The sequence below is a fragment of the Sciurus vulgaris genome (genome assembly GCF_902686455.1).
Source record: "Sciurus vulgaris genome assembly, chromosome: 3".
In the NCBI taxonomy this organism is placed as follows: domain Eukaryota; kingdom Metazoa; phylum Chordata; class Mammalia; order Rodentia; family Sciuridae; genus Sciurus; species Sciurus vulgaris.
Genome location: NC_136463.1, coordinates 132,266,679 through 132,282,802, shown reverse-complemented (window position 1 = coordinate 132,282,802; position 16,124 = coordinate 132,266,679). Strand labels below are relative to the sequence as shown.

The following is a 16,124-nucleotide window of genomic DNA, read 5'->3' as shown; positions in this document are numbered from 1 at the left end:
TTAATTTATTTTTTACTTTTTTTTTTTAACCAGGAAGCAAAAGAAATAAGAAATTATCTTGATAGATAGACCAAATTAATGTTTCAAGAAATCCTTATTATTTTAACAATTAGAGGATCAAACTTTGGTTTATTTGAGTACATTAATATTTGATCTTATAAAAAGGCTAGAATAATTTTAATTAATTGTGCTAATTATATATAACTAATTTGTTACACACAAATTTTTCAAAATTTACCCAATGGTTTTCAGTTTAATTGACAGAGTCCCTCTTCCTGCCTCTAGACTGAAGTGTACAATATTTATCATGTTTCAATAAAGAAATATAAGATATAAAATTTTATTTTTAGTGGATAAATAAATGTTAGTGATATATTTTCCCCTTTTTATAACTTTGATAAAATAGGTTTGAAACAAAATTTTTCATCTTAACCATTTAATGTGTACAGGTCAGTGCTATTTAGTACATTCATACCACTGTGAATCTATCAGCACTATCTACCTGTGGAACTTTTTTTTTTTTTTTTTTTTTTTTTTGGTAAATCATTCCACAGAGAAACTCTGCTCATGAAACAGTAACTCACCATTGAGGATATGTTTTTTAAAACAAGAATTCCTGGCTTGTTCAGAGGTGGTAGTATTATAGTTGTAGATTATAGCATTATGGGAAAAAAGCTCCTACCTAAGTTTTATGTGAATAACTAAGGATATAGCTCCTTTACATCTCAGACTCATAAAACTGACCTCATCCTTTCCTGCTAAAATCAAATCTGCATGTTAAAACATCAAATGTCATAGTATGTAAATATTTATTTGTACAAATATGCTAACTTAACATAATGATCTTGGAAATAATTTCTGAGTTCTTTTTTTTATTGTAAACAAATGGGATACATGTTTCTCTGTTTGTACATGGCGTAAAGGCATACCATTTGTGTAATCACAAATTTACATAGGGTAATGTTGTTTGATTCATTCTGTTATTTTTTCCCTTTCCCCCACCCCTCCCACCCCTCTTTTCCCTCTATACAGTCCTTCCTTCCTCCATTCTTGCCCCCCTCCCTAACCCTAACTCTAACCCTAACACTAACCCTTCCCTCCCCCCCATTATGTGTCATCCTCCACTTATTAGCGATATCATTCGTCCTTTGGCTTTTTGAGATTGGCTTATCTCACTTAGCATAATATCCTCCAGTTTCATCCATTTGCCTGCAAATGCCATAATTTTATCATTCTTTATGGCTGAGTAATATTCCATTGTGTGTGTGTATATATATATATATATATATATATATATATATATATATATACCACAGTTTCTTTATCCATTCATCAATTGAAGGACATCTAGGTTGGTTCCACAATCTGGCTATTGTGAATTGAGCAGCTATGAACATTGATGTATCTGTATCCCTGTAGTATGCTGATTTTAAGTCCTTTGGGTATAGGCCAAGGAGTGGGATAGCTGGGTCAAATGGAGGGTCCATTCCAAGTTTTCTAAGGAATCTCCACACTGCTTTCCAGAGTGGCTGCACTAATTTGCAGCCTCACCAGGAATGTATGAGTGCACCTTTCTCCCCACATCCTTGCCAACACCTGTTGTTGCTCGTATTCTTGATAATTGCCATTCTAATTGGGGTGAGATGGAATCTTAGGGTGGTTTTGATTTGCATTTCTCTTATTACTAGAGATGTTGAGCATTTTTCCATATGTTTGTTGATTGCTTGTAGATCTTCTTCTGTGAAGTGTCTGTTCATTTCCTTAGCCCATTTGTTGATTGGATTATTTGCATTCTTGGTGTAGAGTTTTTTGAGTTCTTTATAGATTCTGGAGATTAGCGCTCTATCTGAAGTATGATTGGCAAAGATATTCTCCCACTCTGTAGGCTCTTTCTTCGCATTGCTGATAGTTTCCTTTGCTGAGAGAAAGCTTTTTAGTTTGAATCAATTTCTGAGTTCTCATAGAGAAATTGTTTCTAATTTTGAAATTATAGCGCAGGAATTTTGAAATTGACTCAGGAACATTACTGATTTATCAATTAAAGTATTTTTGTGGTCTCTGTTCTTGATTTAGGTTATAGTTTCAAACTAAGAGCTAACAATTTTATTTATTATATAAAATAAATAACACTAATTAAGTATAAGTATGTCAGATGCAAAAATTGCATGAATACAATAATTTCTGCGTACACAAGTCTGCTAAGGCTTTGCAGATAACTGTCTCCAAGAAGTGTTAAATATAAGAGCTAGGCTTTATTTTTAAATATGCAGAATTTTAAATAAGCATTTTGAGAAAGCATGCATTTTCTAGGGCAGATACATTTTTCTGCATTATGAATTTAAAATCTTGTCTGTGCATAGCTTTTATTCTCTCCCAAATAAATTGTTTGCTGTCATTGAAAATAATTTTAATGTTTTTCTGACTTTTCTTATCATAGCTCAAATTTATCAACCATGACATTGTTCACTCTTGCTGTTAAATGGCTCCGTATAATCTGAGGTTAATGTTTTCTCTGTACTTCTCTTTGCTGATAATATAAAGAAAGGGTCGCCTGTCAATATCCTCATCCTTCTTGAATATAGAAAAGGGACAGAAAGTGGTGTGTCTAATAGAACTGAACTACTTAGAATTCTGGGGCAATGGTAAAGTCAAGCTGTCATCATCTCTACCCTGTTCTTTAAGCATAGACATGTCCTCTGTTTAGGTCCAGGTTAGCATTGTCACCATTGGCAATGACTCTCGTTTTATTTTTTATTTTTTTGGTTTTGAAGCACATCTGAAGTTAATGGTCTGTGTCTAAGAAGTAACTCCTCTGAAAATTGTTCATGAAAAATAACTTTTAACTGGCTCACATTGGCTCTTCTCTCCCACTCCAAGGTGGTCTAAATGTCAATACTTCATGAACCTCTTCAACCTGAACAGCTCCTTGGAGCTGCAAGAGAACATTGGGAGATAGAAGAATCAGGAACAAATATTAGCACAGAGAACAGAATGAATAGGAAAAATGATACCAAATAAATCTAAAATAAGAAAATCAGAGTTGGTGAAAGCCTTTGTACAATATGTTAGAAACTGTCTTGCTTAGGGACCAAAAGGATATTCTATAATTTTAAATTCTAATTTAAAATTACAAATCAAAAGTATTAAAAACAATTCATGATTCCTTATATTAGGGGATATATTTAAAATTATGCTATATATCCACTTAGCAGATTTGTTAGATTTCTATTGAAGATTACGCTGAATACATTTTGAAGGTTTTACATATTTTGAAGTGCTTAGACATCTTAATTTATCATAAATGAATATTAGTCTTCTTATTATAAGGAATTTTGTTTCTTTTTATTGAACTGTAGCTCAAAGAGTCCTTCAAAGATATCAAAAAGAAATTCAACAATTTGAAGTTTAACTACACTAAGAAAAACGAAAAAGCTCGAAATCTGAAGGCTCTTAAATATCAAATACAACAAGTTGATATGTATGTTGAAAAAATGCAGGTAATGAAAAAGTGTGTGTGTACTAGAATGATTGCAAAACCATTTTGCAATTCACATCTAGGTGCCTCTTGGGTTTTTTAAAAATAGCATTTGATCAAAAAGATCATTTTCCATTTTTATAACATTTGTGTTTCTTATGTAAAAGAAGTACTAAATTGACTTGTTTCTTTTTTTCTTTTCAAAAATAGTAATTTATACCTATAGTCCAGAGTCTGCCTTCCTGAAAATTTTTTTGGTTAGTTTTTGATGTTCAGCAAAATGGTGCCAATTATAAATGGACTAACCTGTAGTCACAGTTTTATCCTGTACTTGGTAACAGCATGCCACCCTGAGTGGGATTTCTATCATCTGAAGTCAAGTGATGCGTTTACTACTTTTTAAAATATTGGCTCTGAGAGCTAGATTATAATTTTTTTATTCATTCTTTTAAATTTCAAATTTTTAAAACTGATCCATAAAAACACAAAAATTATGCATATTTATGTGGGACTAGGTGCTGTTTTGATACATGCACACATTGTGTAATGTTTAAATCAGGTAAAACATCTGTCTCCTCAAACACTTATTTTTATGGTGAAAACTTTCAAAATTCTTTGAGCTTTCTGGAATGTGCACTACATTATTGTTCTCTCTAGTCACCCCACTCTGCAGTAGAATATCAGAGTTTCCTCTCCTAGCTGACCATAACTTAGTATCCATTGATGGACTTTGAGATTCAGCTTTTGAGGAGCTTCAGAATGATTTCTACCAAACCTACCCTTCATGTCAACCTCTGTTCTTCTCCCTAAGACATATGCACCCAGTAAGCCGTTGCTTCTTTCTTTGTACTGTTCTACAGCAGGAGCTTCCTTCAAGTCTCTCATAGTCCCTTTATGATCATGTGAATGGTCTAAATTATGTGAATGCTCTTCAAATAATTTAGTGAACTTATTAAGAACAAGTATTTGATTTTCATTTTATGATCACTATCTTTTTCTAAAATTCCTACTAATATTTTCAAAATCTGTAATAGAGCCTAGTAAATTTTTTATATATTTGCTGAATACTGAATCAATAAGATATTTGGAAAAAAAACTATTCTTATTTCAAAAATAAACGTATAATAAATATGATTTTAACATATCAGAATGGTGGAAGTTACAAGTTTTTCCAAGTTATTGTCTTGCTATTTTATTGCTTCCCTTCATACATCAAATTTGAATTTTTTCAACTTTTTTGCACAGGTTTTGAGAAAGAAAATGGAAAAAGTTAATAATAAAACTTCTGATTCTTTCTTAAATTACCCAAGTAATAAAGTTAATGTCCTTTTGGAAGCCACCAAGGATTTGCAAAAACAGGTGGATGACTTTGAGAAAGTTGTCACAGATTACAAAATAAATCTGAACCTGACTGAGCATCTCCAAGAAGTAATAGAAGAGGTACTGTTTTCGTGTTGTGATGGTATCCTTGTTGTAATGTTTAAAGAAACTATTTTGCTACTTTAAAACAATGCTGCATTAGATATTATTGTCATAAAATCCCTGAATCATACTCCTTTTCATGATTATTTCCTTAGAATACTTTCCTGAAGTAGTATCACTAGATCAAAGGGGATGACGATTGTAAGGTTTTTGATTGTATTATCCAATTGCTCTTCAGAAAACTTTTACTAATTTACTCTTGCCAGAAACATGAGAGAGTACACATTTCTTCATAACCTCATCAACTCAGGATGTTTAACCATTAGGAAATTATGTTCACTGCTGGATAGCAGTTTAAAATACTCATAATGGCTTATTTGTGTCACAGAATTTGAAAATATTTAGAAAAAAAGTGATACTGGGATTTTTTCAGGCAGAAGATTTTGTTATTCATGTAATTTTTGTTATTGTCAAGAGGATTAATGGTGTTCTACACAAAAGGCATGAAGTTTGACAAGTTAAAGGTATTATTTCACACTTCATACTGAAGAAACTACCCTGGAAGCTCTTGAGTGTTCCTTGTTGCCTATTATTCTGAGATACAAAGTATCTTTCTTTACCACTAATACTGTTGAGTTTTTAGATTTAACACCACATTAAGGAGGATCAAGATGATTATTCGTCTATATCTGATAAATGGGTTGCTGTAGCTCTGTGGCACTTATTTAAAACCAGCTCATAAGAGAGTCATGCGTTGCTATTTCTCACCCAGCATAAGTGCCTCTGGCCTGGGTCAGTTGTTCCTCCCATCACAATTTTTCATTTTTAGTGAGAAACTGTTTCAATTCTCTACTGTGCTTTGAAAATATGACTATCTTCATGACTATCTTCTATTTTTAAAAAGTAAAATGCTATCCTTTGGATGATATTTCCTCCATCCATAACCTAAATATCATTCTTAAAAGAGAATTTATTGCAATATTAATCAGGCAATATTTTACCCATGGATTGCTAACAATGTTAGTTTATTTTGCTGGATTTTGAGTGTTTGAGCTATTTCCTTTCCACTTAGCTGATGTTCGGATTCTTTTTAGTGCCAAATGTTTCTCATGACTCTTGTTCTTGAAAGTCTGCAACATTCCTCTTAGGAATTGTTTTTTAGACAAATCTAAGAAGGCAGGAGAATCAAAGGTGTTTCCATTTTTTTTTTGCTTTTTCATTTTATTTACACATACTTTCATACTCATGTTTTCTTATTTATGCCTTTAGTATCTAAGTGCAAAATTATATTATAGTGTTTTGGTATTTCCTTTAATATGACTTAAAAAGCAAACCCACATGAACACAGTTTGAGGAAATTAAAATTTAATGCTTCACTGGTCAATATTAAGAACTTTAGAAGGATGACATCTCTTTAATCTGTGCTTTAACCCATTTTAACTTAGTGTCACTTTTGGTATGAAGATGCAAGTGCCACAGTTGTAAGAGTTGGGAAATATTCCATGGAGTGCAAGACAAAGGAAGCTGTGGAAATTCTCCACCAGCAGTTCAACAAGTTCATTGCACCCTCAGTGCCTCAGCAAGAAGAAAGGATTCTGGAGGTCACTAACCTTGCTCAGCGCTTATATGGTGAGATCTCTTTTAAGCTATCCAGTGATTTGCCATTGAGCCAATCTGTACTGAATCTAATCTGGCACAAAGGAGAGAAGGCAAGCCTTCAGGATCCTCCTGTTCCAGTCTATTCAGAGGGAAGGCTCATGCTCAGAGCCCACATCCCCCAAAACAAACAGTAGGGAATGGAGGGAGGGATTGCTGACAGCAGGAGATGAAGCCTCCTGATTTTTAGTTACCAGAAGTGGGGTATAAGCCCTGCTTCTCTATTGACTTTCTCCCCCATCCTCTTATTCATCTCCAAGGAAATAAAACCAGAACAACTCAACTTACACACACACACACACACACACACACACAAAAAAAAAAAAAAAAAAAAAAAAACTCATAACAAAATAAATCTAATTTCCACAAGAGTGATTCCTTGAACCACATATAAAATACTTATGAACAATAAGTATGAATAATACTTATTCATAAAGCTAAGACTGAGGTCTATAGCCCTCTGTTTTCTATGAAGGTTTTGGTTCATGGATTTGAGAAATAGCTGGAAAATCCTCCCTCATCTTCCTCTCACTTGTGCAATAAATGAAAGAACTCTGATTTTCATCTTAAAAAACTTCTGCTTTTGTCTACCTCCATCATCAGGAAAGATGATATTGTTGCTAGCCTGGGAAGTCCTTCTTCCTAAAAGCAGTCTACATTTAAGAAGTCCCTTGGTGATGACAGTCTTCCAGGGCTCTAAGAAATAAGTTCCATGAATTCACTGATGTTCTTGTGAGATCAAGAGTAATTCCCAGGGCTCGGGATATAGCTCAGTTGGTAGAGCAGAAGGTCCTGGGTTCAATCCCCAGCACTGAAAAAAAAAAGAAAAAAAAAGAAAAAGAAAAAGAAAGAAAGAAAAAAGAAAGGAAAGAAAACACCATTGCCAACAATAACTACCACCATCACCAATACCAACAAGCCCTTACTGTCCACCAGTACTTAGCAATAGACACTTGGGAGATAAAGGAATGTCTGGGCTTTAAAAAAATTTTTTCTGCTAAGGATTTGACCTTTAAAAATAGTTTTATCCTTTCTCCTTCTCAGGGTTGGAAGAAGGGCAGAAATATGCTGAGAAAGTTGTGGCAAAACACAAAGAGGTTCTTGAATCTATCACTGAATTATGTGGGTCTCTCATGGAGCTCAAAGAAAAGCTGAAGGTAATCTCTTCTTCCCAGAATATGTACTTTCAAGTGATATAAATAAAAATGTGTTGATCAAGTGTCTTCTGGTGTGAAGATGTTCTAATAGAAATTCTCAAGAGACGTAACATACACATTTGTTTCACAGCATTCTAATATAATTATTGAGGTGTTACTGATAATTAATTCTGTTTCTTTCCCATCACTGCAGAGAAAAATATTGCTGGGAATGAAGGCTAATTACAATTAAGGTGTCTCGTTTACATTTTCATGGATCATATCCTGGAGTATAAATGTGTGCCATCTGTATTAAGTAGCTTTCTGTTTGTGTTCATAAATAATAGACATAGACTTTTCTCCCCTTCCAAATTGTGGCACCAGAGAAAATAAAACCAATATTCTGGTATTATGTTCATTGTACATTTAGCTTCATGGAAATATTAACTTAATCACTATTACTGTACATGAAATAAAAATCTTTATAGTAAAAAAAAAACAGAAAATGATTATGTACTATGTATATGCAGAAAATCAGTTAAAAGAAAAATATATATTGTTTTACTTATGTCTCATCAAAAACTGGTTTGATTGACATTGTTTTTACAATTGACCAAAAGATTTGGCTATTTAGAATCAGAAGAATAGCAAGGTAATTAAGAATAAAACAGCTGACTTGGAATACCAACCCCTTATCTTATTTCATTTGCAATGCTGGGTCATGAATTGGGTAAATTATTTAATCTCTCTGAGTCTATTTCCTGATCTACTACATGGATCACAGGATGGTCCTGAGTATTTAATGTGAAAATATCCAATATTATTGTTGTAATCAGCATTGTTACTAAGGTCTAGCAGTGGTTTTTTAGTTAGTGTAGAATTTTATTTATTTTGTAGCAACCATTTTTTCTGCATGATTTCCTTGCTATAAATTTAAGTGCCTTTTTCATTCAAATAATTTGTGAGACTTAATTCAGTATGTACCCAGCCAAGTTATCATTTTCCTTTAATTCCAAATCTAGATTTTTCAACATTTTTACCATTTAAATAACACTACAATGAACATCTTTGTGCACACTGTTCTCCAAAGCAGATTTGGGATAATGAGTCTGAAACTGTTAATGCTTCTAATATGTATGTCAAATTGCTTTTCATAAATGTTTTACAATTATAACACCATCTGCAATGAGTGAAAGAACCATGTACCCTGTGCTATCCTTTTCAACTGTTATCCTCCCCATCTCTACCTTGCCCCTTGAGGATTTGCTTCTCCAGTCTTTCCCTACATAGGCTGAGAATCCCTGCTTCCTCTGTTTCTTCACTCCCATTGTTTACAATATCCTTCACATTTATGTTGTACCTCTTCAAGTTAATGGTATCTATTCTCTCCAAGTGATACTCCTTTCCAGCTTCTGGCCTTCCTGACTGTTCTTCCGGAAGGAGCTATTCCCACAGGCTGACTCCCTTCCTCATTCCCCCGTTCCTTTTACACTTCCTGTCATCAGGAATGTGTCCTCTTTCTCATTCCCATCCATCACTTGGATTCTCTTTTACACCAGTCAGCAGTGCCCTAATTATATACCCACTTAGATTTCCCTTCCTACGTTGTGTTCCTCTTGTGTCCTTGCTCCTTTAGAATCCTTCACTACACCCTACCTTGCTTACCAAGTAAAGTTCAGACTTAAGCCTATCCAGTGCTCTGAGACTGATGACCTTTCCTAACTTCTGTGCTTCTCATTCATTAAAGGTTCCTGTTCCACTAGTCTATGACTCCACACACCTCGGTGTTTCCTACTTCTAAACCATTACTTCCAGTACATGACCTTTCATCTGTGTTTATCAAAATCTTACCATCTCTCAGAAGCAAAGCCAAATAATGTCTTTTCCACAAATCCTGCCTGGTGTCTCTCCAATCCTCCATAGTACTTGTGTTCTTTTCTACCTGTTCTAGTCTGTTTTCACTACTATAGAAATTGTCATAGACCAAGTAGCTTATAAACAACAGAAATTTATTTCTTATAGTTCTGGAGGTTGGGAAGCCTAAATCAAGGCTGATAGATTTCATGCCTAGTGGAGCCCCACTTCCTCATAGACAGCCTCTTCTCATTCTTACAACTCTTGGAAGGAGGGCAAAGGGTCTCTCTCAGGTCCCCTTTACGAGGGCACTAATCCCATTCATGAGGGCTCTACCCTTAGGACCTTACCACCTTCCAAATGCCTTACCTTCTAATACCATTACTCTGGGATGGTGAATTCAACATGAATTTTGAAGGGATATAAACTTTCAGACCATAATCACATCATTATTATTACATAGCACTACAATTACCATGTTACCATCCTTCTTGCCTATACTTAAGGGAAAGTTCTGGCTCTGGTTGGTTTAGTGTACCACATGAGATTTAATACTACTAGGCTTTGCCTTTCAAAGTAAGTTCTTCAGGAAAGGTATTGGCCTTTATAATTAATGCCCAAAGGATTGGTACAAAGAAGAACTATACAGTAGCTGGTAAAGGTTGAAGTTGGGGGGCTGAAATACAGAAATAAGGAAGGGTCTCTTCAGCAAGAGAGTTGTCAGCATTACTCTTATGAGTTACAGCCTCAATAAAAGCTTCTCAAAGAATGTTTACTAATTCTTTACAGATGTCTGTATGGAAAGCATAAATGTCCGGTTTCTGGTTTTCAGATAATAATAGCCCCTTCTCCAGAGGTTATTACAAAGTGAGTCCAGAAATCCCTGTCAGAGCTAATATAATGATCAAAATAATTTCTGTTTGTAGAGGTACTTGAGATTTTAAAAGGACTTTCGTATATTTTATCTCCAGTGATTTCCAAATAATGTCGAGAAGGCAGTAAGGCAAATATTGCTTTCCTTGCTTTAGAAGTGATGGGACAGGTTCAAAGAAGATAACGGTGCTTTCCTTGGAATCCCACAGTTGGGAATGGTGGATCTGGAATTTGATCTTAGATCTTTCCACAACAGCTGCCATTGTGGAATTAGATACCAAATGTGTACAGAGGCAGAATGACTCATCCAGTAATACAAACCAGTCTAGTTTTAGAGTTGAGACAAAAAGCTGAATCTGCCCAGCAGTCTTCCTGAATCCTCTGAGCCAGGACAGCAGGCACACTTTGGTGAGTAGTCTACTTCCTTAAGGTCCATCCAATGACCATGATCTACCTGGAAGAGAGGCTCTTCTGTTGCAGTATAATCATCCTGAAACAGCGTTGTATCGTTTGGGGTACCAAGTGGCTTCATTCATCTTCACAAAATCTTCTTGGCTCTCACACTGGATTCATATCAGTGTGCACTTCCCCGCTAACTCCATGACTAAGCTGAGCCCCATGAAACATAGGAATGAGATATCACCACTTTGAGGCATTCTGTGTTCTCCATTGTGTTTTCCCTTTTCTATACTCAGTGATAGTTCCTTTCTCTTTTCAAGACTCTCCCCGAGACCTTTAATCATTTCTACCTCATCCTGCTCCCCAGAGTCTCCTAGTGGTTTCACTTCCCCACACAGTGGATTCTGGTCTCTAGAGGATGCTCCTACAGGAGCATCCTATTGTAACAATTGCTCCTTTTCCTGCTGGGCCTTTGAACAGTTTGTTTGTTTGTTTGTTTCCTGACAATGGATTTTATGAAAGGAGTAAGGCAGGCAGGAAATTGTGAGCTTGGAGGGATAATTTCAGAATTCACGAGATGGGGGGACATTGGTCTCAGGTGGAATACATTTGCTGAAAGTCTGCATACAAGTGGCTCCTGTTTTTCTTGCAAAGTGGTTAGAGAATGGCATTGTTCCTCTGACTTTCCTTGACCCAGTCCCTCACTAACCACTGCTTTGTACAGCAGGGAGATGCTGTAAAGATGAATTCAAATTTGGAGGATTTCCATGACAATTGCATCGACCTACTAAAGGAACCAGTGAGAAATAAACAGACGATATTTAATGAAGAGAGGAATAAGGTAAAGTGAACTACTGAGATTAGTGATTGTACATTGAAAAGAAGGTAACTTGAAGACTTCTTATCCATTGAGATAAAATTCCCAAAGTAAGTTCAGTGAGAATTTTCTCATCCCTGCCGTTCTATTTGCCTCTTACTTAGTCCTTCTCTCTTGCCATTTCTCTGAGTCCCTCCTGCTGAATGCTGGAGATGTGGCATTTCACAATGGCTTTGAGACATCCAGGCAAACACCATAATGTTGTCCCAAACCACTTCTTTTTCTCCCATCTCCAGCTGCCTTCCCCAGGGCCCTCTTATATTCAATCCAACTTCAAATTTTACTCCTCTTTATCATCCTGTCAAAGGATGATTTTTAAAATGTTTTACACTATCTATTGGCAAATCTTAGTACACAAAATTAGATTCTATCTTGTTCCTATACAATCTACTTCTAGATGATATTTCCAGGCACTTGTACTAAAACATAGAATTCCAGCTGAAATACAAACACTAAAGTGTTTAGAGAAATGTTTACATTATTTAATAACCTAGGAATTTACAGATAAAGTAAAGCATATAGCAAAAACTACAAATACCCACAAAACATGAATGTATCATGCTTTCTGAAGTATTATTTAAATCACAGCAACCTTATGGATTTTTTCAGCATAAGTTGTTCATTCTCTACTCGTGGTTGCCAGACTATAATTAGCACTTGACTTTTTGCTTTGCCAGCTTGCCTGCTCCCAGTGTTTCTCTTCTGGAAGAACAGCAGGCTCCATGTGATTCTCAATAGCACTCAAATTAATAAAATAAATTTCTTTGATGTTTGAGTTAAATACACACAATACACCACACACACACACACACACACACACACGCACGCACACACACGGACCCACAAAACAAACAGACAAATCAAAAATCTCCCCTATTTGTTGCAGTTATTTCCTGGAGAAAGCTTTCTTTCTCCCTGTAGCCAATACAGTTCTCACAGCTTCTATAGAGGTCCTTCACAACTTAAATCTATATCAAAGCCCAGTGTAATTGTACCATCATCTGGCAGCAGATACCATTAAGCAAACTGGCTTTATTGTAGTGCAGGCTGGAGTCATTTAGAACTTGGTCCCTGTCTGGGTCAAAGGAGAGCTGTCTAACTGTGGTCATCTCATTGGCCTTCAGTCTTCCATCAAATGGTCTACAGTTGCTCTGGTCTAAATCAGGATTTCTCAACCTCAGCACTACTGACATTTTGTCCAGAGAATTCTCTGCTTTGGGGGTCTGTCCTGTGTATTGAAATGTTTAATAGTATCCCTGATTGCTTCCCATGGGACACCAATAGCACCACTGCTATCCCTAGCTGTGGCAATATAAAATGTCTATAGACATGGCCAAGTGTCCCCTGGGAAACAAAATCACCCCAGTTGATAACTAGTTGAAATAAATAATAGGATTAAATATACCACATTTCCTTAAATAAGTTTCAAGAGTTCTATAATTAACTTTGTATTATTAATTAATTCTGCACATTTTGCTATATTAGGAACCAGGGACATTTACTAAAAACTCAAAAACAAAAGTTTTTGCTACCAAAGCAAACATACTCACTTATATTTAGTAAAGGTGTTTTTTCTTGCTTTTATTTTATTGCTAGAAGAAAAAGATATCTTTAAATAAAAAATACAAGATTTATCTTCGTTGAAAAATTGCTTTTATTTTAACAAAAATTAAAAGACATGATAGATCATCAGTCATTTAGAATAAAAGTGAAAGTCCACAATTACAGCTGTCAAAAATTCTCTTTGACATCATTTCATACACACATTCTGGTGCAATTGGTACAGACAGAATAATGAAAGGGTAGCAGTAATCTTCACTTTTAAGCAGCTCAATCACATTTACCCTCTCATTGTCTCTATTATTTATATATAGGTCAGATATAATGATTCTCCAAAATACCATGTGGGCAGATAACAAGAAGCGCCAAGTAAAAAGCTTGTCCGGGAATTATTGCATTCAATTTCTGATTCCCTTAAATGGTGTTAATTTTCTTCAGAAAACTATTTGAGTCAGAAAGAACAGTTCTACCAAACTATTTCAAGAATCTATTCATCACAGGAATTTTCTCCTGGAGATAGCAAAATGCTTCTCATTTTTCTGACTCTAAAACACAGCAGGTGGAATTAGAGAGTTCAGACAGTGCAGCGCACATGGCGCTGCTAACAGATTAGTATGGTGTTCATCCCCAAGGTGGGTGCCGGAGCTAAATCCACAGTAATGTCTGAAAACTCCGAAGGTTAAATGGAGTCCTGGAGTATTAAGAGTCTCGCCTAAAGTCATGGAACTATTTGGTGAAAGACAAGCACTCTTGATGCCAGCATTGAGAGTTAGAGGATTTTAGTGCTGGGAGGATTTAACAATCATCTGCTCAAATCTCATTTTACAGTTGAGGAAACTGAGGCCAAAAGAGATTAAATATCTTGCCCTCCAAAATTCACAGAAGGTAGTATCAGAACTGGGCAGAAAGCCTAGTTCTTCTGAATTTCAGCCAGGTACCTTTCCCATAAGACCAAAGAGGATCTCTAAGGAACTGCTGCATATAAATAAGTTGTTTTATAACAGTACTGTAGATGTCCTGGCCAAGCTTTCCCCTTCTTTCTATTCATCTGCTTGCATCAAAATTAATAAAGCAGCAACACAGAAGTGCCTTTATAACAAACAATTCAGTGGGGTGCTCTTAGACTGAGGAGGACAGTCCTTGATCTTCCTCTACTAATCCTGATCACCTGGCAGATGGAGGAAGATGTTCTAGAAACACTCGCCTTGGGAAAAAATTGGAAGAAACAAAGTGCTTTTCTTTTCCACCTCTACATTCCTTTCTCTGTTACCTTGTCCCCTCCAAGTGCCCAAATGTATCAAAGAGGATATCATCTCTTGACTGCGACAGTATCCTCTAAGGGTTTCTTCATAAAGGCCTGTCATAGACCAAGCCCTGTGCCCAATATCTTTCTTTCTCAACTTCCCACTTTCCTTCTTCAAATCTTATTTATCGTAAACTAAGACTAGCTGTCCTGGAAATTTTGGGGGAGGTAGAGTCTTGGGGTATTCCTTTAAATTTGCCACATAGGAGGCCCCCCATTCAATGTGCTCTGAGGATAGATTCTGCCCACTCACTTGGATGGATGGAGAACATCGTTATGCTTTCCCTTCCAGATAGGCTTTCTGCCTACCTGGCAACAGTTGTAAATCCAAGCAATTATGCCCATAACTGGAAATTAAAATTCAAAAATCATAATAGAGCTAAGACCGGAGGCTGTATATTTAGGTTTAATTAAGTCAGTTGATCATTAGGGATGAAAATAGGTGAGGTCTTCCAAGGAAAAGTATAGAAAGAAGATGAGAGAACTCAGGCAAGACCATAGGTCACCCATACATTTAGAATTGGAGAATAAAGAAAGAAATTGACAAAAAAAAGTCAAATAAAGAGCAGTGACAGATATAAGAGAAACAAATTTAGAGCTGAGTTATATTTTGGGTGAATTAGATAATTTTCCCAGCTATTTTTTGAGAACGTATCAGCCTGATAAAAATATGTCCTGTCTCTACTGAGATATGTAGGTTTATTTCTCCTTTCAGGAAATACACACTTTTTTTTTTTTTTTTTTAAAGTAAAAATGGTTTCATGGTGGAAAAATCAGAGAAAATGTTTGGAACGTGTGAATGGTTAGTTACCTTTTTCATAAATGAAAAACATTTAGATCTAGGAAACTATATGTCCGTGAATTTTGAAAGTAGTTACTATAAAATTCCCTAACAACTTAAAAAACTGAATGTTCATTTGCATTTGAGAACAAAGGGAGAAATGCCAAGAGCCAAATGGACTTAGAAAAAAACTCACATTCAACTCACCTTATTTTACTTGCCAGGATGATTATTTCACTTGTTTGTGATTTCCTCAATCGCACAGTGCTGGGGACTCGAACCCGGGCCTCCAGCATGCGAGTCAGGCATTCTATGTGATGGACTATATCGCCAGCACCAGGATGATTATTTAATGGGTAATTCTAGGCTAGTGCCATAGGTATCATTTGCTGTGATTTTGGAAACTCAATAGATACACGTTCATGATATTGCTCTTGATAAGTGGAGAAAATATGTTTGGTTGGTGATAACTATACCCGCAAGTTCCAAATTCCATAGTGCCCAACATTCTTATCAATGTTATTCATGGAAAGAGGAGGTGGGAAATTTTAGTTAATTAAAAACTCAGTATGAATCAATGGTCCATGTGGTTCTGATAAGAATATTAAAAAGAACTGATACAATCACCTAAATACAAATTTATCACGTATAATGAGGAGGTGATGATGTCACTGATTATTCCCCATTTGGAAAGTAAAAATATTCTAGAAACAAATACTGAGAGGGTAACATTCATTAATAAGTTGAAGTGTTTCCAGAAAAATACTTGAAAAAAATAATAAGCCCTC

The 16,124-nt window shown here is 35.5% G+C and overlaps 1 protein-coding gene across 8 annotated transcripts in view; it reads left to right on the top strand.

Moving 5' to 3' along the window:
• The window catches only part of CCDC141 (coiled-coil domain containing 141), a 202,330-nt gene that overhangs the window by 173,628 nt on the left and 12,578 nt on the right, over positions 1-16,124 (top strand). For 3 of the 8 annotated variants that reach the window (XM_079134531.1, XM_079134533.1, XM_079134536.1), the window contains exons 18-22: positions 3,357-3,497; positions 4,721-4,915; positions 6,343-6,526; positions 7,598-7,710; positions 11,540-11,656. In XM_079134531.1, coding sequence (XP_078990657.1) covers positions 3,357-3,497; positions 4,721-4,915; positions 6,343-6,526; positions 7,598-7,710; positions 11,540-11,656 — 750 coding nt within the window. Of the gene's footprint in view, positions 1-3,356; positions 3,498-4,720; positions 4,916-6,342; positions 6,527-7,597; positions 7,711-11,539; positions 11,743-12,369; positions 15,119-16,124 lie in introns of those variants that run through there. The other 5 variants (XM_079134532.1, XM_079134534.1, XM_079134537.1 and 2 more) reach the window with 4 other exon arrangements.